The 23,456-nt window shown below is 44.3% G+C and overlaps 1 protein-coding gene across 1 annotated transcript in view; it reads right to left on the bottom strand.

Moving 5' to 3' along the window:
* LOC118395726 (short transient receptor potential channel 4-like) overlaps positions 1-23,456 on the bottom strand; it is a 38,516-nt gene that overhangs the window by 6,173 nt on the left and 8,887 nt on the right. Inside the window, exons 4-15 of the mRNA XM_052518480.1 lie at positions 10,723-10,863; positions 10,326-10,502; positions 9,854-10,054; positions 5,350-5,535; positions 5,048-5,198; positions 4,355-4,494; positions 3,399-3,542; positions 2,908-3,080; positions 2,170-2,365; positions 1,765-1,959; positions 900-941; positions 51-140 (exon numbers count right to left, since the gene is read on the bottom strand). Of these exons, the coding sequence (XP_052374440.1) occupies positions 51-140; positions 900-941; positions 1,765-1,959; positions 2,170-2,365; positions 2,908-3,080; positions 3,399-3,542; positions 4,355-4,494; positions 5,048-5,198; positions 5,350-5,535; positions 9,854-10,054; positions 10,326-10,502; positions 10,723-10,863 (1,836 nt within the window). The remainder of the gene's footprint in view (positions 1-50; positions 141-899; positions 942-1,764; positions 1,960-2,169; positions 2,366-2,907; positions 3,081-3,398; positions 3,543-4,354; positions 4,495-5,047; positions 5,199-5,349; positions 5,536-9,853; positions 10,055-10,325; positions 10,503-10,722; positions 10,864-23,456) is intronic.

Here is a 23,456-nt window from a genome sequence, read left to right as displayed (position 1 = left end):
TCAGATTGTTTTTAAAGAAATGTGGAATGTCAGAGGAAACCAAACCTTACCTTAAAGTTCTCCTCAGTCAGTCCTTCCTCTGTCTTGGCATCTCTGATCATGGCTGCCACATATCTCTTCACCAGGTTCCTCAAAACCTCCTGAAAACAACACAGTCCACAGGTTGATAGAATCATACCAAACACATCTACTCCTGGGTTACTAACAACTTCTGTAGATAAAATGGAAAACATAACCCTTAGAGTGGACAGGTACAGGTATGTGTCCCAAATGGCATCCTATTTGCTATATGCTGTAGTGCTCTACTTTTGACCGTGGCCATAGAGCTCTACTTTTGACCGTGGCCATAGAGCTCTACTTTTGACCGGGGCCATAGAGCTCTACTTTTTGATCGAGCCATAGAGCTCTACTTTTGACCAGGGGCCATAGAGCTCTACTTTTGACTGGGTCATAGAGCTCTACTTTTGACTGGGTCATAGAGCTCTACTTTTGATCGAGCCATAGAGCTCTACTTTTGACTGAGCCATAGAGCTCTACTTTTGACTGGGCCATAGAGCTCTACTTTTGACCGTGGCCATAGAGCTCTACTTTTGACTGGGTCATAGAGCTCTACTTTTGACCGGGGCCATAGATCTCTACTTTTGACCGTGGCCATAGATCTCTACTTTTGACTGGGCAATAGAGCTCTACTTTTTCACCGGGGCCATAGAGCTCTACTTTTTCACCGGGGCCATAGAGCTCTACTTTTTCACCGGGACTCTGGTCAAAAGTAGTGCATTATATAGAGAATAGGGTGCCATTTGGGAAAAATCGAGTTCAAAATATGTGCATCAGCAGAATAAAAAACATTGAAAACTGACACATAATGAATGAGAAATAATAATTTTAAATATAAATACCTGATACTGGTGGTTTATTCTTACATTTATAGCAGCCCGTCTCTACAAAAGAGGAACATTAACTTACTCCAAAAGCAAACCAGGCAGCATGACTAATCAGTTCATGTGATTTCCTTCTTGGTGGAGAGTTGGCCAGCTAGCTCTGTCATCACCTGCCCATTTTCTGTTAAAGGGATAGTTTGGGAGTTGGGCAATGAAACCCTTTATCTTCTTCTCCAGAGTCAGATGAACTCGTGGATACCATTTTAATGTCTCTGGATCCAGTATGAAGGAAGGTTGTTTTGTGAGCCAATGCTAACTAACATTACGTGAAGACTTCCAGTCTTTGCACTATTCTTTTTCGCTAAACTAGCGCATATACGAGTTAGCATTGGCTTGCGAAAGTACCAGTAACTCCCTTCATACTGGATGCAGAGACATAAAGATTGTTAATTGCCCAAATCCCGAACTATCCCTTTAGTTCCCGAAAGATCCCTCTATCCCTTTAACTTCTAACTGCTGATGCTATCAGAACAGTTATGTCTCATGACACACGTCTAACCATTCTGGGAAGAACAGGTCATTTCATTCACGATAATTTGTTGAGAACAACCTTCTGAGGCGAGAGCAGAGGAGAAAAAGTAGAAGATTCAACTGTGACCTGTTCAGTGGAGTTTCAGAATTCCGGTAACTTTCCCCAAATTCCCAGGTCTTCCAGAAATCCCAGTTGGAAGATTCCCAGAATCAGAGTGGAATAAACAAGAAATACAGGAAATCCAACCAGGATTTCTGGAAAACCTGGGAATTTGGGGGAAATTACTGACATTTTACAACCCTACTGTTCAGTACAATTATTGTTGATGTAGACTAGAGACTTCATCCTCACCCCTATGGTTCCAAATGTTTCTGTTTTCTTGGCCCTGGTGATCTTGAAGATGTGTTTCCTGATCCAGCAGATGAAGTACCAGATTGACTTGGGGCTCGGGATGATGTTGAATGGAGAAGGTAGAGTCCCTCCCTCTTCAAAGTAACTCATCCACAACTTGGTTCTTGCAAACTTCCACTCAATGTCTGCATGATCCTGAACAGAAACAACACATGCTAAGCATCTGAACAAGTAATATGAACAAAACTGTGTGATATAAAATGACCGCAGACAAGTTGTTGGGCTCACAAACAAGTGAATGAATGAATGATTTTGCTTTCCAGTGATAGCATAAGACTCACAACGGTAGCAGTTGTCTATCATGGCTAGGGTTAGTGTTAGGGTTAAGGATAGGGTTACACTCACAGCGATGTGTTGGTATGAGTTGTTCATCATGGCGATCAGCATGTTGAGTAGAACCACCAGAGAGATTACATTATAGGTTCCGAACATGGTGGCCCCTACGAACTCTGTGAACTGGTGGTCTGCCTCCACGTTGGTCACATACAAACTGATCAACCCAAAGACAGACCAGAACAAAGACTGGAGTGTCTCAAACAACCTAGAGGAGAAAGAGAGAGAGATGAGAGAGCGAGAGATGAGAGAGAGAGAGAGAGAGAGAGAGAGAGAGAGAGAAAGGGATGAAAGAGAGAGCAAGAGAAAGGGATGAAAGAGAGAGAGACAGATGAAAGAGAGAGTGAGTGAGAGAGAGAGAGAGAGAGAGAGAGAGAGAGAGAGAGAGAGAGAGAGAGAGAGAGAGAGAGAGAGAGAGAGAGAGAGAGAGAGAGAGAGAGAGAGACAGGGGGATGCAAGAGAGGGGGGTTTATATTTCTAAATATATAAGGAAAGCAGGATCTACATGAATAGTCAAGATATCATAAAAGGCTGCCATTCCAGTTTTGCCCTAATCCTGGCAAAACATACATATCCATCTAAATAAAATAAAATGTAAGGTTGCAAAATTCCAGTAACTTTCCCCAAATTCCTGGTTTTCCTGCTAATTGCCTCCTGATTCTGGGCATTTTGGGAAAGTTAACAGAATTTGTTAACCCTCCCAAAAGTTAAACATGTTACAGAGGAACACATTATCAGGTCTTTACTAACGTTGAGAAAGCGTTGTTCTGTGTTTCGCAGCGGATGCCCTTGCATCCCTTCAGTCCCTCGTCTGTCTCGTAGTAGAAGTAGAGCTGGTTGAGCCCGTTAGCGAAGGCCAGGAGCACCAGGCAGTAGATAAACAGGAACTTAAGGATGTCCAGCAGCATCCTGCCCAGAGAAATCTGGAATCATGAGGATTATCGTCATATTCATAATCATAATCATCATCATAAACGAGAACCTTTCATACAATAAATTGCAGCTCAGTGCTTTACAGATCAGGGGCCATACTGTATGTATCAAGTCTCAGAGTAGGAATACTGATCTAGGATCAGGTCCTCCCCGACCATATAATATTATTCATTGTGAATTAAAAGGAAAAACTGATCCTAAATCAGCAGTGCTACTCTAAGATGCTTAATACATACTGCTCCTGGACATAATGACAGAAACATAGTATTAAATGACAAATCATGTAAATCTAGTATGATAATCCTGACCTGTAGAGGTCCCAGGTGGGAGTTAGCTGTAAACAGAGAGATGAGGCGGAGGGAGCTGAAGATGTTAGCGATGGCAAACACAGCCTCTGCTACCAAGGTAGGATGCCACATCTGCCATTCGTTCCTGGCCCTGAAGCCACTGTACTGTGGGAGAGAGGGAGAGACAGAGAGGGGAGAGGTCAAAAACACTGTGGGAGAAAGGTAGAGACAGAGGGGACAGATCAGAGTTTACTGTGGAAGAGAGGGAGAGACAGAGAGGGGAGAGGCGTAGGAGAAGGGGGTGAGAGGTGGCATTACATAGTAAGTCCAATAGGCCTTCTCCCCCGGACAATTTTTTTGTGTGTTCTTTTAAACATTTTACCCATTTTTCTCCCCAATTTCATGGTATCCAATTGTTAGTAACTACTATCTTGTCTCATCGCTACAAATCCCGTACGGGCTCGGGAGAGACGAAGGCTGAAAGTCATGCGTCCTCCGATACACAACCCAACCAAGCCGCACTGCTTCTTAACACAGCGTGCATCCAACCCGGTAGCCAGCCGCACCAATGTGTCACAGTGCACCTGGCAATCTTGGTTAGCGTGCACTGCACCTGGCCTGCCACAGGAGTTGCTGGTACGCGATGAGACAAGGATATCCCTACCGGCCAAACCCTCCCTAACCCGGACGACGCTAGGCCAAATGTGAGTCGCCCCACGGACCTCCCGATTAGGCTGGTTACAACAGAGCCTGGGCGCGAACCCAGAGTCTCTGGTGGCAGAGCTGGTGCTGCAGTACAGCGCCCTAAACCACTGCGCCACCCGGGAGGCTCACTGGACAACTTTTGACGAGCGTGAGGCGCTCCTACTCATTTAAATTAAGCCTGAGTGTAAGGTGGTTGTATTTTCAAGAATTCGTCGACAATTTATTGAAGCGTATTTCATATTATCTAGTACACAACAACCATCATACAGTACCTTGACATAGGCAACGATCTTCAGAGAAATGGTAGCCAGGTACAGAGAGTTCATAACAAAGTCCATGAGGTTCCACCAGTCATGGATGTAGTCCTGGAACCCTCCATCCCACATCTGTTTAATCTCTGTCCAGATGAAGCCTACAGGACGGAGAACAGACCAGCAGGGCTAGTTATGTCCCAGATGGCAGGTAGACAGGTATGAACAGGTAGACAGGTATGAACAGGTAGACTGGTTGCAAGTCCATGCATCCTGCCATGCAGTTGCACTGAACATAACACCGTAATGGGAGTTAAATAGGAAACACATGGGCTGGATTGTCTTACAATACAGTGTGTGTACAATGCATGAAAACCAGCTGTAAAAGGTAGATAGGGTATTTGGCTGAAACACAAGCTTGGTTTCTACCATTTCCTGTCAGAATTATCATCAACTAGTATCATTAACACCAATAGCAGTCTACGTGGTATGTCTCGAATGACACTCTATCATGTATCACTTTGGAGGGAGCAGCATGTGTCCGGGTCTATCCTTTCTTGACCAATCATGTTGTGCACCTCTGCGCACACACACACACACACACACACACACACACACACACACACACACACACACACACACACACACACACACACACACACACACACACACACACACACACACACACACACACACACACACACACACTCTTACCCAGTACCCAGGGCAGTATCATCCATTCCACCACAGTAGGAGTCGGCCCCTGTCTGTTGGGGTCTGTAGAGACGATGTGCTGGGAGGCCAGCAGCAGGAGGAACAGGAAGGTGAGATACGACGTTGTGTGGCAGATAAACTTGATGAAGGGCTTCCTAATGATGTAGAAGAAGATTACTTTATTGTCCATTAGGTCTAACATAAATTCAACTTCAGCTTCCTGACAGATTTTTCCCATCAGACCAGGGATTCAAACTGGCAACCCTCCAGTTGCTGGCCTGCCTCTCTAATGTCTAGGATACTTGCCTGATGAAGTGTCCATAGCGGCTCTTAGGAGAGACCAGGTAGCAGAGGGAGAAGAGGGGGAAGAGGAGGCCGATGAAGACACAGGTTAGGAACTTCCCTGCCCAGTGACGACGCCTCCACCCAGGGAACTCATCGTACCAACGAGACGCAAGCAGCTGCTGACAGTTAGGCTGGGCTACAAACTGGAGGAGGGAGATTGAGGGAGGGAGGAGGGGAGGAAAGAGAGAGGGGGAGAAAGAGGAGCGAGAGGGGTATGAGGGGAGGGAGGAAGGGAGGGAGGGAGGGAGGGAGGGGGAGGGAGGGAGGGAGGGAGGGAGGGAGGGAGGGAGGGAGGGAGGGAGGGAGGGAGGGAGGGAGGGAGGGAGGGAGGGAGGGAGGGAGGGAGGGAGAGGGTCAGCCTTTATGATACATTACTGATTAGCTGTTATTGGAGACCTGTGTGTCTAATGCAACTTCACAATGTTTAATATTCTTTCTCACTTGCTTTCCACTCCACAACTGACACGGGTAAGGCATACAGCATACTGACAGCAGTAAACATACTCAGCTAATGGAGGAGGTCAATTGACGTCCCAGATTACATTGTGTGCATCCCAAATTACACCCTATGTGCTATTTGGGACCCGGTCAATGACTGTTTAGTCTGGTTTAGTCCAGCAGCACCTCCAGCTCTTAATGACCTTAATGTGCCTGATCATTCTGATGAGTGTTACCAGCTGTTTTTGGCCTGGTCCCAAGTGTCCCTCCCTGGCATCTCTGTTCCTCTCTAATATCCTCTTCACACACTGCGCTGTGTCGGATACTTTCTCTTCATATTGTCCTTGTCAGCACAGTTCCAGGAACTGGGGTGGGTGTGTAACCAGAGCATTACAGTTCTCTCAGATCTGCCACTGCTTACAGGATAAGGAACACTCTATCCGTCTCAGGCACTGTCTAAAACACTCTCTGTCTCAGTCGCTCTCTGACTGATGACCTCACTAATGACCTCATCCCCCACAATGCCCTGCTCTAAGTGATGGGGATCCATTTGGTTGTAATTGTTCGTAATTCCATTAGACTGAGATGAACTTTACGTCACACAGAGGCAGCGCAAATGTTCAGCAGATGGTTCTATCAAATCTCACAGAGACAAAAACATAATGATGTTTAATGAGGAACAGATTTGACAGACAGGCACTCTTTCAAACAGGAACATGGAGTTCGTTAGAAATGTCTCTCTATGGAGTCTTATCTCTGTTCTATCCATAACCTTAAAGCGATATAGCATGTTGTGTATTTTCAGTAGTGTCATACTGTATATGTCCGTCTCATGGAAAGGGTTTAAAGTATTAAGCAATGAATTTGTGTTTTCTTCTGCAGTTCTCGGTCCTCTTCACTCTGTTCATGAAAACAGATGCAGCATCCTATTCTACTCAGGAGGGGGCAACATTTCATAACTGTACTGTACATGCTAAGTCTAGCAGCAACCAACCATAAACCAAACATTCACAATACAGTGTTGTACACTTAACATGAGACAATATTCCCACAAACTTCTGACGGCATACCAGCCATGATAAGGGTGCCATATGCAATGTAGCCAAGGTTGTTGTTTTCCTGTGTAACATGTTGCTTTCTGTGTCATTTAGATGTATTGTGAGTCAGTATTCCAAGGAAACATTCAGTCAGAGCATTATCGTATTTGTAGCATCATTATTGCTGTATCATTATGTTTCATTATGTTCCCATCAAGGGACTGGACAGCAGACTGAGACATACACCATACAGTGCATTCGGAAACTGTTCAGACCCCTTGACTTTTTCCACATTTTGTTACGTTACAGCCTTATTCGAAAATGTATTAAATCGCTTTTTTCCACACATCAATCTACGCACAATACCCCATAATGACAATGCAAAAACAGATTTTTTGAAATGTATAAAAAATAAAACACTGAAATATCACATTTACTTAAGTATTCAGATCATTTACTTTGTTGAAGCACCTTTGACAGTGATTACTGTCTCGAGTCTTCTTGGGTATGACGCTACAAGCTTGGCACACCTGTTTGGGGAGTTTCTCCCATTCCTCTCTTCAGATCCTCTCAAGCTCTGTCAGGTTGGATGGGGAGTGTTGCTGCACAGCTATTTTCAGGTCTCTCCTGAGATTCGGTTCAAGTCCGGGCACTCCTGCGTTGTCTTGGCTGTGTGCTTAGTGACTTTGTCCTATTGGAAGGTGAACCTTTACCTCGGTTTGAACTCTTGAGCAGGTTTACATCAAGGATCTCTTTGTACTTTGCTCCGTTCATCTTTGCCTCGATCCTGACTAGTCTCCCAGTCCCTGCCGCTGAAAAACATCCCCACAGCATGATGCTGCCACCACCATACTTCACTGTCGGTGATGATGCCAGACGTTTCCTCCAGACGTGACGCTTGGCATTCAGGCCAAAGAGTTCAATCTTGGTTTCACCTGACCAGAGAATCTTGATTCTCGTAGTCTGAGAGTCTTTAAGTGCCTCCTGCAAACTACACGCATGCTATCAGGTGCCTTTTACTGAGGAGTGGCTTCTGTCTGGCCACTCTACCATAAAGGCCTGATTGGTGGAGTGCAGCAGAGATGGTTGTCCTTCGGGAAGGTTCTTCCATCTCCACAGGGAAACTCTGGAGCTCTGTCAGAGTGACCATCGGGTTCTTGGTTACCTCCCTGACCAAGACCCTTCTCCCCCAAATGCTCAGTTTGGCTGGGCGGCCAGCTCTAGGAAGAGTCTTGGTGGTTCCAAACCTCTTCCATGAGGGAGGCCACTGTGTTCTTGGGGACCTTCAATGCTGCAGAATTCTTTTGGTAATCTTCCCCAGATCTATGCCTCGATACAATCCTGCTCGGAGCTCTATGGATAATTCCTTCGACCTCATGGCTTGGTTTTTGCTCTGACATGGGTACTTATATAACTGTGGGAGAAAGGTGTATCCAAATCATATCCAATCCATTGAATTTACAACATGTGGACTCCAATCAAGTTGTCGAAACATCTCGAGGATCATCAATGGAAACAGTATGCACCCGAGCTCAATTTCGAGTCTCATAGCAAAAGGTCTGAATACTTATGTAAATAAGGTATTTATGTTTCCATTGAATGCAAACTCCATAGACAAACATTGGCAGTAGAATGGCTTTACTGAAGAGCTCAGTGACTTTCAAAGTGGCACCTTCATAGGATGCCACCTTTCCAACAAGTCAGTTCATCAAATTATTGCCTTTCTAGGGCTGCCCCGGTCAACTGTAAGTGCTCTTATTGTGAAGTGGAAACTTATTGTGAAGCAACAATGGCTCATCCACGAAGTGGTAGGCCACACAAACTCACAGAACAGGACCGCCGAGTGCTGAAGAACGTAGCTTTTTAAAAATTGTCTGTCCTCAGTTCCAACAGACTGCATCTGGAAACAACATCAGAACAGGAACTGTTCGTCAGGAGCTTCATGAAATGGGTTTCCATGGCAGAGCAGCCGCACACAAGCCTAAGATCACCATGCACAATCCCAAGCGTCAGCTGGAGTGGTGTAAAGCTCGTCGCCATTGGACTCTGGAGCAGTGGAAATGTGTTCTCTGGTGTGATGAATCCCGCTTCACTATCTGGGAGTCCGCGGACCAATCTGGGTTTGGCGAATGCCAGGAGAACACTACCTACCCAAATGCAGAGTACAACTGTAAAGTTTGATGGAGGAGGAATAATGGTATGGGGCTAATTTTCCATGCTTCGGCTAGGCCCCTTAGTTCCAGTGAAGTGAAATCTTAACGCTACAGCATACAATGACATTCTAGACAATTCTGTGCTTCCAACTTACTGCCAACAGTTTGGGGAAGGACCTTTACTGTTTTAGCATGACAATGCCCCCGTGCACAAAGTGAGGTCCATACAGAAATGGTTTGTCGAGATTGGTGTGGAAGAACTTGACTGGCCTGCACAGAGCCCTGACCTCAACCCCATCGAATACCTTTGGGATGAATTGGAATGCAGACTGCGAGCCATGTCTAATCGCCCAAAATTAGCGCCCATCCTCACTAATGCTCTTGTGGCTGAATGGACGCAAGTCCCTGCAGCAATGTTCAAACATTAGTGGAAAGCTTTCCCAAAAGAGTAGAGGCTGTTATAGCAGCAAACAGGGAACCAACTCTATATGAATGCCCATGATTTTGGAATGAGATGTTCGACGAGCAGGTGTCCACATACTTTTGGTAATGTTGTGGAGCTCCAGTAATGTGTTGTTTTACTAAGGAAGGATGCCATTTTCAGACACAGCCTGGTGATTATCACATAATTCCAACTCCCATAGGAAGTCTCCACCCAAATCCGGCCAGCTACTACTTCTCAATCCTATTTTAAAGATAACAGCAGTTAGCTTCATGCTTTATCCACTGCAATATAACATGCAAAACCCTCAGCTGTACATTGGGAGGGAGAGTCACCTGGCCAAGTGTCAACAAGCAGAAAAATGACAATAAACACATTGGTTGTGTCTTACCTCTTTCTGTGTGTATTTGATAGCCAGTTTGAGTCTGGCCAGATCGTTGGTGTTCTCATCCAGTAGAGGGTTGATGTCATCTCTGTAGTTCAGGATCAGCTCTAGTTCTCTGGAACTTCTGGTTTGGTCCAACAGGTCCTTGGCAAACTGTTTACACTGCTGAGATAACTCTTCATACTCCGACATAAACTCATTCTCCACCTGAAACAGTCAGGAAACGTTAGTTAAAAGTCGAGCACAAATAAATGGAACACCGTCCATCTCCTAAAAGGCAGAAGATGGGCGTCTGTGGCACTCTATTGTGGAAGCCTTATGTTCCAAATAATAATTAAGTATGTACATTAATAGTCCATAAACTGCTTATAAAGTACACTGCTGAAACAACTCCTCACTCTTCTTCGACTCAAACTCATCCTCCAGCTCAATTAAATTAAATTAAATAAACTTAGCAAATATCTGTTGAAACCCCCACCTTGCTGAGTTCCTGCAGTTCCCAGGAGAGCTGGAAGGCTGTGAGGAAAGGGTCTTCACTGGAGAGGGCTATGAGTGATGGGCTGGCCAGGGCCTTGTAGATGTTGAGACGTGAGCGGGAGTGACGAAGACTATCCACATCAGAACTGGACACACACTCCATGCAGTTACAGCGCACCTGGAACACACACCGGTAGTGGAGAGTTAGGGGACGGAGGGCAGTACTGTAACTATCATACTGTACTCTACTATTGTATCATACTGTATAGTGTAGTGTAGCCTGCTGTGACTATTGTACTCTACTACATTACATACTATATCATACTGTAGCATGTAGTATTTTATAATTTACCATAGTACTAAACCATTGTGTAGCATATATCCTGATTCAGACCCACCTCATGTGGCTGGGGCACAGACACCCCCTTCTGCACCAGCAGTTTGATGATCTCATAGTTGTTGGTGTGAGCTGCTAGGATGATGGGTGTGATGTCAGGAGTGAAGTCAGAGAACTGCTTGTCCAATAGGATGGGAGGAACCTGGGGAGAGGGAGGGGAAGAGATAAATATGGGTCATAGTCAGATAGGGATGATGGTGGGCAAGAGACAAAAGTTGTGTTCAATCCACAAATCGATTGAAGAAGGAAAACTGAATTAAACAAAACTGAATTCATAACAACATCGTAGTATTATCAATATCAATACTACCATAATGTCTCCTTTATGAACCAATACAATAGAGTTTAGGATTTACTTGAGAAGAAGCTGTTTGTGTGTGTGTGTGTGTGTGTGTGTGTGTGTGTGTGTGTGTGTGTGTGTGTGTGTGTGTGTGTGTGTGTGTGTGTGTGTGTGTGTGTGTGTGTGTGTGTGTGTGTGTGTGTGTGTGTGTGTGTGTGTGTGTGTCTGTGTGTTGATTACAGAGGACCAGCTGATCTATTACAGAGGACCAGCTGCTCTATTACAGAGGACCAGCTGCTCTATTACAGAGGACCAGCTGATCTATTACAGAGGACCAGCTATGCAAGGATCTGCTTTAGGATCACTATTGTTTTCACTATATATATGCTACCTTTTGGTGATGTTATTCGGAAACATAATGTCAACAGATACACAGCTGTACATTTCGATGAAACATGGTGAAGCCCCAAAATTGCCTACCCTGGAAGACTGTGTTTCAGACCTAAGGAATGTTTTAAAACTTTTAAACACGGAAAAAACAGAGATGCTAGTTAAAGGTCCCACGAAACAAAGAGATCTGCTGTTTCATCTGACAGTTCATATTGATGGTTGTACAGTAATCTCAAATAAAACTGTGAAGGATCTTGGTGTTACTCTGTACCCTGATCTCTCTTTTGACGAACATGTGGAAAATATTTAGAGAGCAGCTTTTTTTAGTCCAAACTTTTAGTCCAAAAATTATGCCGAAGAGCTAATCCATGCTTTTGTCTTTTGTCACTTCAAGATTAGACTACTGCAATACTCTACTCTCCGGCTACCCGGATAATGCACTAAATAAACTTCAGCTATTGCTAAATACGGCTGCTAAGATCTTGACTAGAACCAAAACATTTGATCATATTACTCCAGCACAAGCCTCTAGCATCCTGTTAAGGCTTGGGCTGATTCGATGTTTTACTGATAACCTATAAAGCATTACATGGACTTGCTCCTATCTATCTCTCCAATTTGGTTCTGCCGTACATACCTACACGTAAGCTCACAAGACAGATGTCTCCTTATTGTTTCTAGAATTTCTAAGTAAACAGCTAGAGGCAGGGCTTTCTCCTATAGAGCTACATTTTATGGAAAGGTCTGCTGATCCATGTGAGAGACGGAGACTAGGTCTCAACCTTTAAGTCTTTAATTAATGAAGACTCATCTCTTCAGTAGGTTCTATGATTGAGTAAAGTCTGGCCCAGGGGTTCGAACGTGAATGGCAAGGCACTGGAGTGACGAACCACCCTTGCTGTCTCTGCCTGGCTGGCTCCCCTCTCTCCAATGGGATTCTCTGCCTCTGAACCTATGAGTCACTCTCTTGCTAGTGCTCTCCCATGCCGTCCCTAGGAAGGTGCATCACATTGAATATCGCTATACTCGACTTGAGTGGGTTGAGATACTGACGTGATCTTCCTATCCGATTTTGCGCCCCCTCGGGCTCTTGCGGTGAGGGAGATCTTCATGGGCCATACTCCACCTTGTCTCAGGGGTAATACGTTGGTGGGCTATTGATATCCCTCTGGTAGTGTGTGGGCTGTGCTTTGGCAAAGTGGGTAGGGTTATATCCTGCCTCGTTAGCCCTGTCCCGGGGTATCGTCGGATGTCGCCTCAGTGTCCCCCCTCCATCTCAATGTCCAGTATCCACGCTGCAGAAGTCTATATGCCAGGGGCTAGCGTCAGTCTGTCTGGTGTAATTCTCCTGTGTTATCTGGTGTCCTTTTTTTTAATCTTAAGTACTGTATGCTCCCTCTACTTGGTCCATGTCTCTTTTGCTCTCTTTCTCTCTTCCCAGAGGACCTGAGCCTTAGGACTATGCCTCAGGGCTACATGGCTTGTAACAGCACTTCATGACATCTGCTTTATAAATCAATTTGATTGCCTGATTGACAGGGTTTAATCATTTAACGTGGGTCCCAAATGGCACCATCATAGGGCTCTGGTCAAAAGTAGTGCACTATATAGGGAATGGGATGCCATTTGGGACACAACCACAGTCTGATTGGTCTCCCTCTGGGAGGAGATGATAAGGAAAGAGGCACTTGAGTGACCACCACTTACAGTACGAGGAAATACTAGCTAACTGTTCCCTTTACTGCAACAACTCAGATCTAAGTGATGTTCCCGTAAACCACAGGTCTTCTTGTCATTGATTTCTGATGTTCCTGATAGTGTGCGTGCATTTGTGTGTGGTCCAGATAATGTGTTTGCATAAAAAAGTGATGTTGAAACAATTACCAGTATCGCTGCCAGTTAGGTCATGTTGTTGAGATGGAGTCTGACCTTACTATCATTATCTCTAAACTCCCACAGAAGAGATGGATAAAGAGAGGTGGAGAAAGAGAGATGAAGAAAGTTAGGTGGAGATACAGTAGAGATGGAGAAGAGAGGTGGAGAAAGAGAGGTGGAGAAGAGAGGTGGAGATACAGTAGAGATGGAGAAGAGAGGTGGAGAAAGAGAGATGGAGATACAGTAGAGATGGAGAAGAGAGGTGGAGAAAGAGAGATGGAGATACAGTAGAGATGGAGAAGAGAGGTGGAGAAAGAGAGATGGAGAAAGATAGGTGGAGATACAGTAGAGATGGAGAAGAGAGGTGGAGAAAGAGAGGTAGAGAAGAGAGGTGGAGCAAGAGATGTGGAGATACAGTAGAAATGGAGAAGAGAGGTGGAGATACAGTAGAGATGGAGAAGAGAGGTGGAGAAAGAGAGGTGGAGATAGACAGATGGAAAAAGAGAGGTGGAGATACAGTAGAGATGGATAAGAGAGGTGGAGATACAGTAGAGATGGAGAAGAGAGATGGAGAAAGAGAGCTGGAAAAAGAGAGGTGGAGATACAGTAGAGATGGAGAAGAGAGGTGGAGAAAGAGAGCTGGAAAAAGAGAGGTGGAGATACAGTAGAGATGGAGAAGAGAGGTGGAGAAAGAGATGTGGAGATACAGTAGAGATGGAGAAGAGAGATGGAGAAAGAGATGTGGAGATACAGTAGAGATGGAGAAAGAGAGATGGAGAAAGAGAGGTGGAGATACAGTAGAGATGGAGAAGAGAGATGGAGATGGAGAAAGATAGGTGGAGATACAGTAGAGATGGAGAAGAGAGGTGGAGAAAGAGAGATGGAGAAAGAGAGGTGGAGATACAGTAGAGATGGAGAAGAAAGGTGGAGAAAGAGAGGTGGAGATACAGTAGAGATGGAGAAGAGAGGTGGAGAAAGAGAGATGGAGAAAGATAGGTGGAGATACAGTAGAGATGGAGAAACAGAGGTGGAGATACAGTAGAGATGGAGAAAGAGAGGTGGAGTTGGAGAAAGATAGGTGGAGATACAGTAGAGATGGAGAAGAGAGGTGGAGAAAGAGAGATGGAGAAAGAGAGATGGAGAAAGAGAGGTGGAGAAAGAGAGGTGGAGAAGAGAGGTGGAGCAAGAGATGTGGAGATACAGTAGAAATGGAGAAGAGAGGTGGAGATACAGTAGAGATGGAGAAGAGAGGTGGAGATACAGTAGAAATGGAGAAGAGAGGTGGAGATACAGTAGAGATGGAGAAGAGAGGTGGAGAAAGAGATGTGGAGATACAGTAGAAATGGAGAAGAGAGGTGGAGATACAGTAGAGATGGAGAAGAGAGGTGGAGAAAGAGAGGTGGAGAAGAGAGGTGGAGGAAGAGATGTGGAGATACAGTACAAATGGAGAAGAGAGGTGGAGATACAGTAGAGATGGAGAAGAGAGGTGGAGAAAGAGAGGTGGAGAAAGACAGATGGAAAAAGAGAGGTGGAGATACAGTAGAGATGGAGAAGAGAGGTGGAGATACAGTAGAGATGGAGAAGAGAGGTGGAGAAAGAGAGGTGGAGAAAGACAGATGGAAAAAGAGAGGTGGAGATACAGTAGAGATGGAGAAGAGAGGTGGAGAAAGAGAGGTGGAGAAGAGAGGTGGAGATACAGTAGAGATGGAGAAGAGAGGTGGAGAAAGAGAGATGGATAAAGAGAGGTGGAGATACAGTAGAGATGGAGAAGAGAGGTGGAGAAAGAGAGCTGGAAAAAGAGAGGTGGAGATACAGTAGAGATGGAGAAGAGAGGTGGAGAAAGAGATGTGGAGATACAGTAGAGATGGAGAAGAGAGGTGGAGAAAGAGATGTGGAGATACAGTAGAGATGGAGAAGAGAGATGGAGATACAGTAGAGATGGAGAAGAGAGATGGAGAAAGAGAGGTGGAGAAAGAGGGTGGAGAAAGACAGATGGAAAAAGAGAGGTGGAGATACAGTAGAGATGGAGAAGAGAGGTGGAGAAAGAGAGTGGAGAAGAGAGGTGGAGATACAGTAGAGATGGAGAAGAGAGGTGGAGAAAGAGAGATGGAGAAAGAGGGTGGAGATACAGTAGAGATGGAGAAGAGAGGTGGAGAAAGAGAGCTGGAAAAAGAGAGGTGGAGATACAGTAGAGATGGAGAAGAGAGGTGGAGAAAGAGATGTGGAGATACAGTAGAGATGGAGAAGAGAGATGGAGATACAGTAGAGATGGAGAAGAGAGGTGGAGAAAGAGATGTGGAGATACAGTAGAGGTGGAGAAAGAGAGATGGAGAAAGAGAGGTGGAGATACAGTAGAGATGGAGAAGAGAGGTGGAGAAAGAGAGCTGGAAAAGAGAGGTGGAGATACAGTAGAGATGGAGAAGAGAGGTGGAGAAAGAGATGTGGAGATACAGTAGAGATGGAGAAGAGAGGTGGAGAAAGAGATGTGGAGATACAGTAGAGATGGAGAAGAGAGATGGAGATACAGTAGAGATGGAGAAGAGAGGTGGAGAAAGAGATGTGGAGATACAGTAGAGATGGAGAAAGAGAGGTGGAGAAAGAGAGGTGGAGAAAGACAGATGTGGAGATACAGTAGAGATGGAGAAGAGAGGTGGAGAAAGAGATGTGGAGATACAGTAGAGATGGAGAAGAGAGATGGAGATACAGTAGAGATGGAGAAGAGAGATGGAGAAAGAGATGTGGAGATACAGTAGAGATGGAGAAGAGAGGTGGAGAAAGAGATGTGGAGATACAGTAGAGATGGAGAAGAGAGATGGAGAAAGAGATGTGGAGATACAGTAGAGATGGAGAAGAGAGGTGGAGAAAGAGATGTGGAGATACAGTAGAGATGGAGAAGAGAGATGGAGATACAGTAGAGATGGAGAAGAGAGGTGGAGAAAGAGATGTGGAGATACAGTAGAGATGGAGAAAGAGAGGTGGAGAAAGAGAGGTGGAGAAAGACAGATGTGGAGATACAGTAGAGATGGAGAAGAGAGGTGGAGAAAGAGATGTGGAGATACAGTAGAGATGGAGAAGAGAGATGGAGATACAGTAGAGATGGAGAAGAGAGGTGGAGAAAGAGAGGTGGAGATAGACAGATGGAAAAAGAGAGGTGGAGATACAGTAGAGATGGATAAGAGAGGTGGAGATACAGTAGAGATGGAGAAGAGAGATGGAGAAAGAGAGCTGGAAAAAGAGAGGTGGAGATACAGTAGAGATGGAGAAGAGAGGAGGAGAAAGAGAGCTGGAAAAAGAGGTGGAGATACAGTAGAGATGGAGAAGAGAGGTGGAGAAAGAGATGTGGAGGTACAGTAGAGATGGAGAAGAGATGGAGAAAGAGATGTGGAGATACAGTAGAGATGGAGAAAGAGAGATGGAGAAAGAGAGGTGGAGATACAGTAGAGATGGAGAAGAGAGATGGAGATGGAGAAAGATAGGTGGAGATACAGTAGAGATGGAGAAGAGAGGTGGAGAAAGAGAGATGGAGAAAGAGAGGTGGAGATACAGTAGAGATGGAGAAGAAAGGTGGAGAAAGAGAGGTGGAGATACAGTAGAGATGGAGAAGAGAGGTGGAGAAAGAGAGATGGAGAAAGATAGGTGGAGATACAGTAGAGATGGAGAAACAGAGGTGGAGATACAGTAGAGATGGAGAAAGAGAGGTGGAGTTGGAGAAAGATAGGTGGAGATACAGTAGAGATGGAGAAGAGAGGTGGAGAAAGAGAGATGGAGAAAGAGAGATGGAGAAAGAGAGGTGGAGAAAGAGAGGTGGAGAAGAGAGGTGGAGCAAGAGATGTGGAGATACAGTAGAAATGGAGAAGAGAGGTGGAGATACAGTAGAGATGGAGAAGAGAGGTGGAGATACAGTAGAAATGGAGAAGAGAGGTGGAGATACAGTAGAGATGGAGAAGAGAGGTGGAGAAAGAGATGTGGAGATACAGTAGAAATGGAGAAGAGAGGTGGAGATACAGTAGAGATGGAGAAGAGAGGTGGAGAAAGAGAGGTGGAGAAGAGAGGTGGAGGAAGAGATGTGGAGATACAGTACAAATGGAGAAGAGAGGTGGAGATACAGTAGAGATGGAGAAGAGAGGTGGAGAAAGAGAGGTGGAGAAAGACAGATGGAAAAAGAGAGGTGGAGATACAGTAGAGATGGAGAAGAGAGGTGGAGATACAGTAGAGATGGAGAAGAGAGGTGGAGAAAGAGAGGTGGAGAAAGACAGATGGAAAAAGAGAGGTGGAGATACAGTAGAGATGGAGAAGAGAGGTGGAGAAAGAGAGGTGGAGAAGAGAGGTGGAGATACAGTAGAGATGGAGAAGAGAGGTGGAGAAAGAGATGGATAAAGAGAGGTGGAGATACAGTAGAGATGGAGAAGAGAGGTGGAGAAAGAGAGCTGGAAAAAGAGAGGTGGAGATACAGTAGAGATGGAGAAGAGAGGTGGAGAAAGAGATGTGGAGATACAGTAGAGATGGAGAAGAGAGGTGGAGAAAGAGATGTGGAGATACAGTAGAGATGGAGAAGAGAGATGGAGATACAGTAGAGATGGAGAAGAGAGATGGAGAAAGAGAGGTGGAGAAAGAGAGGTGGAGAAAGACAGATGGAAAAAGAGAGGTGGAGATACAGTAGAGATGGAGAAGAGAGGTGGAGAAAGAGAGGTGGAGAAGAGAGGTGGAGATACAGTAGAGATGGAGAAGAGAGGTGGAGAAAGAGAGATGGAGAAAGAGAGGTGGAGATACAGTAGAGATGGAGAAGAGAGGTGGAGAAAGAGAGCTGGAAAAAGAGAGGTGGAGATACAGTAGAGATGGAGAAGAGAGGTGGAGAAAGAGATGTGGAGATACAGTAGAGATGGAGAAGAGAGATGGAGATACAGTAGAGATGGAGAAGAGAGGTGGAGAAAGAGATGTGGAGATACAGTAGAGGTGGAGAAAGAGAGATGGAGAAAGAGAGGTGGAGATACAGTAGAGATGGAGAAGAGAGGTGGAGAAAGAGAGCTGGAAAAAGAGAGGTGGAGATACAGTAGAGATGGAGAAGAGAGGTGGAGAAAGAGATGTGGAGATACAGTAGAGATGGAGAAGAGGGTGGAGAAAGAGATGTGGAGATACAGTAGAGATGGAGAAGAGAGATGGAGATACAGTAGAGATGGAGAAGAGAGGTGGAGAAAGAGATGTGGAGATACAGTAGAGATGGAGAAAGAGAGGTGGAGAAAGAGAGGTGGAGAAAGACAGATGTGGAGATACAGTAGAGATGGAGAAGAGAGGTGGAGAAAGAGATGTGGAGATACAGTAGAGATGGAGAAGAGAGGTGGAGAAAGAGATGTGGAGATACAGTAGAGATGGAGAAGAGAGATGGAGATACAGTAGAGATGGAGAAGAGAGGTGGAGAAAGAGATGTGGAGATACAGTAGAGATGGAGAAAGAGAGGTGGAGAAAGAGAGGTGGAGAAAGACAGATGTGGAGATACAGTAGAGATGGAGAAGAGAGGTGGAGAAAGAGATGTGGAGATACAGTAGAGATGGAGAAGAGAGATGGAGATACAGTAGAGATGGAGAAGAGAGATGGAGAAAGAGATGTGGAGATACAGTAGAGATGGAGAAGAGAGGTGGAGAAAGAGATGTGGAGATACAGTAGAGATGGAGAAGAGAGATGGAGAAAGAGAGGTGGAGATACAGTAGAGATGGAGAAGAGAGGTGGAGAAAGAGATGTGGAGATACAGTAGAGATGGAGAAGAGAGATGGAGAAAGAGAGGTGGAGATACAGTAGACAGATGCCACAATCTCCTCAGATAGAAGAAAGAGAGGGATTAAATACACTCTTCTATTACACTCCTCTCTCTCTCCATCTGATGGAGGGACAGAATCCTAATTCAGATGTAATACAGTATGGTATATGTAGACATTGTCTCAATAGCTAACTGCATGGGTGGCTCTATGCGTTCTTGTCCATCTAGTTAAAAGGGCCTCAGTTGAATCCAAAGTGTTTCAGAGTGTGTTTGTGTGTCAGACCTACTGTATTCTGTTCTATTTCTGTCCTTTGTTTAAAACTAGCTAAAACATAAATGTAACCTTGATAATACACGCTGTAATTTGATTAAGTTGTTTGCATTTCAGGACTGTGTTTGTCTTCCAGTTACTTTTAATGTTGTATTTGGATGGATGGTTCCACCCTGGTTATCTGCACGGGATTCCAGGATGGTTATGAGACAATGAGGGCTTGTTCTAAACTCTTCCAGGGAACTCGAGTGGAAACCATAAAGACAAAGCATTAGTAGAACAGAAATGTCTTACTATTAGTTAAATATGAATTGTTAACCATTAATATCAAAGAAATCAGGTAAATATGTAATTTTTCTATCACAGCAGATATAAATACATTGAGCTCCCTCGTAGATGGCATTGCCAGTGTTCTCTAAGTTCTTAAGGGGAGAGTGTCCATATCTTTGTAGGCTGTAGGCCCATTTTGTTGTCATAGTACTCACAGCCTGTTTCCTAACACCAGTAGGAAAGTTCAGTTTGATTTCATTTTAGTAGACACTCTTATCCATAGCAACTGGGCTTAAGTACTTTGCTCAGGTGCAAATCGACAGATTTTTCACATAGTCGGCTCAGGGATTTGAACAGACAACCTTTACAGTTACTGTCCCAGGGATCTTAACCAATAGGCTACCTGCCAACCCAGGAAATAAGCTTTTCACAGTTTCACATAATAAGATGTCGTCAATAGGCTACAGATGTATCACTATACACAAATCAGTAGCCTATACAGATGAAAGACAGTACATGCCTATTGACTCGTTTGCTAAAGAGGTCAACAGAAATTTAAATCAGATGATTAACATATTACTAAGAGAGTGTATAAATAAACAAACTGTAAATAGAGGGAGTCACATGAGGGCTCGGAGATGTGGGGAGGACGATCTAGTCTACTGGATCAGCTGTGATTTAAATCAAGCGACGAATGAACAGAGTTAAGCTTTCTCCTTCAGACCTCAGGGAGACCCTGTCTGTTTTAGCATACCTCTGTTCACCTGTTCATGGATAAGTCTCAATGGCACCCTATTCCCTATATAGTGCACTATATTTTGATATGGGCCTATAGGGTAGTATGAACTAAATATGGAATAGGGTTCCATTTTGGGATACAACCAAATCAATCAACACAGAGATGGAAGAGAAGAGGCAATTATGTGTAGAAAAGATGCTGTGGAGAATATACTGTAAGAATTATGGTTCAAATATCCAGAGTGCAAGTGAATGGGGAAAATGTGTAAATCGCCCATAGTAGCGTATTTCCTTTCAGTTCTGAGAGAACCTGTTAATTAGAGTAGACCAATACATACAGAGAGAGAAGTGAAAAGGGAATTATGTGCAGAAGCAAGAGGGGAGGAGGAAAAATATGTAATTCACAAACATCATATGGTTCAAATATCCAGCGTGTAATAGCATGGAGAAACACGTGTAAATTGCACATGCACATTTTCTCTCAGTTGAAAGTTAGACTTGAATTTGTATGTTTTCCACTGAGGGGAAAACCAGGGGAAATGGGGGTAGGGACATTATATAGAAAAAAGGTGGGGGGTATTAGTTGCAAGTAATCTAATTTGTTACACTTAAATCTGCTAATTTCTATCCCCTTAAAAATAAAATAGGGTTGAAGTTGTTCTTTACCATTCGGCCATCAGATTGGCCACCAACGCTCCTTATAGGACACATCACTCCACTCTATACTCCTCTGTAAACTGGTCATCTCTGTATACCTGTTACAAGACCCACTGGTTGATGCTTATTTATAAAACCCTCTTAGGCCTCACTCCCCCCTATCTGAGACATCTATTGCAGCCTTCATCCTCCACATACAACACCCGTTCTGCCAGTCACATTCTGTTAAAGGTCCCCAAAGCGCCTCTTTTCAGTTCACTGCAGCTAGCGACTGGAACGAGCTGCAACAAACACTCAAACTGGACAGTTTTATCTCAATTTCTTCATTCAAAGACTCAATCATGGACACTCTTAATGACAGTTGTGGCTGCTTTGCGTGAATTATTGTTGTCTCTACCTTCTTGGCCTTTGTGCTGTTGTCTGTGCCCAATAATGTGTCATGACGTTGCCCTCTTTGAGTACAGCAAGCCCCATCCCCCTCTCCCTGCCTCCTACACCTAGGCTGCTGTGGTCAGAGAGAGGTCGTAAATTCCTGGAGGAGATTATCTCCTCATGGCCACAGTATAGAGACAAAGCGGACTTTCATAGAAAACAAAGGAATTTCTTCCACCTCACAGAACTTGAGGTTCGAATAACATTTATATTCCGGAGAAGGTATAAAAGATCAGTGAAGAACCCAGCTATAAACTGGTTCATTTGGTGCAATTTTGTGGGGCTCATGGGAGACGGTGCGGCCACATTACCATAACGCTGTTGTCATGACGTTGCCCTCTTTGGGTACAGCGAGCACCATCCCCCTCTCTCTGCTCCTACAACCAGGCTGCTGTGGTCAGAGAGGTCGTAAATTCCTAGGGAAGACCCCGCCTCATGGTCACACAGTATAGAGACAGAGTGAAGTTTCATAGAGAACAAAGGAATTTCTTCCACCTCACAGAACTTGAGGTCCGAACAACATTTATGTTCCGGAGAAGGTATAAAAGATCGGTGAAGAATTCAGCTAAGAACTGGTCTGTTTGTTACATTTTGGTGAAGCTCATGGGAGACGGTGTGACCACATTACCATAACGCTGTTTATATAATAGCCTCAGATATGAGGTTTATATCTAATTGTTGTATAAGATGAATGAGTGAGGATGATACTGTTTGTAAAATTGTGTAACGTGATTCTGGACTGTTTAATGAAGAAAACTCCAATTCCCTTTTGAGTTAAACTAAATCAGAGGACCGCCCATGAACCCAGTTAGGGTCGGGCATCCTGGGACAGGCCCTTTTCTGCAACTCCTGAATAAAACCCCAACTTTGAGAAATTCTCACTAGACCATGTTTTTCTCCATTACGAGAGGACAAAGGTTGAGACGATGGCTGAATCTTTTAACCATACCACGTGGTTAAACTCTTAGACTATCGATACCAACAGAATAAGAACGAGTCTTTGATATGAATTACTAGTCTGCAGCTAGGAATTCGGTATCATTGAATGCGAAGAACGACAACCGCAGAGACATCCATTCTACAACAACATGAATGAATGTCACTCTGAACTACCCACGACATAGAGAGATAGAGAGAGAGAGAGAGAAGATGGAAACTCTCTAACAGAAACTAACTTATCAACAGCGATCAAGATGACACACGGAGTGTAAATATATATATTGATTGCAATTGTTCCCGAATGAGTGAGCGTTCATGTGCAAAGGATTAGCATTTCAATTGTTATAATGATCAACTCTGTAGGGACTTCTCAGTCGACCCCCACTTCCCTTTTTGTCTAACAAGCCGCCATGCCAGTTTAGCCCACTAGGGCACATTCCCATATCATTTCTTGTAACCATTTTTACTCTGTTTGTTTGTGTGTGCACTTCTGTGATTGTTTAGTTAGTTAATAAATAAATTATTTAAGACAGTATGGATGACTCATAGTGAAGACTGGGTTCGTGCAGATAACCAACAATTTACGACGTTTGGAATGAGACTAACGTGAGGTAAAATAAATAATTCATTAATTCAGAAGATTATTGATCAGATATGAAAATATATAAAAAGTTATATTAGGAAAATGATAACGTTGTAATCTGAACATTTTCCTTGGTGCCCCGACTTCCTAGTTAATTACAGTGACATGATTAATCAGTTTAACCGCGTAATACTAATTACAGAGAATATTTGATAAAAACGAAGTCTCATTTAATGATAGTAAAGACACGACAAATGTTTGTACCATGTTTTGTGCTGCTACCATGTTGGAGACAGCTTAAGAAACAGTGGAAGAAGGCCTCGGGGAGTGGAAAAGGAGGGCATAGAGGCACTTCAGGCTGACATCAAAACCCGGTTGACATCCCTCCGTAGAGCAGAGAACCTACGGAAACGCAGAAGGAAGAAAGAACAAACTAGAACTCGATTCTATAAAGATCCCTTCAAGTCTCTTCACAAAGGAAAAAAGTGGAGCTCTAAAAACAACAAAGAAAGACATAGAGGAGCACCTGAGAACAACAAACTTTGACT

This window comes from Oncorhynchus keta, chromosome 1, assembly GCF_023373465.1.
Source record: "Oncorhynchus keta strain PuntledgeMale-10-30-2019 chromosome 1, Oket_V2, whole genome shotgun sequence".
Classification (NCBI taxonomy): domain Eukaryota; kingdom Metazoa; phylum Chordata; class Actinopteri; order Salmoniformes; family Salmonidae; genus Oncorhynchus; species Oncorhynchus keta.
The sequence above is the reverse complement of the archived record's forward strand: the minus strand, read 5'-3'. Positions and strand labels throughout refer to the sequence as shown.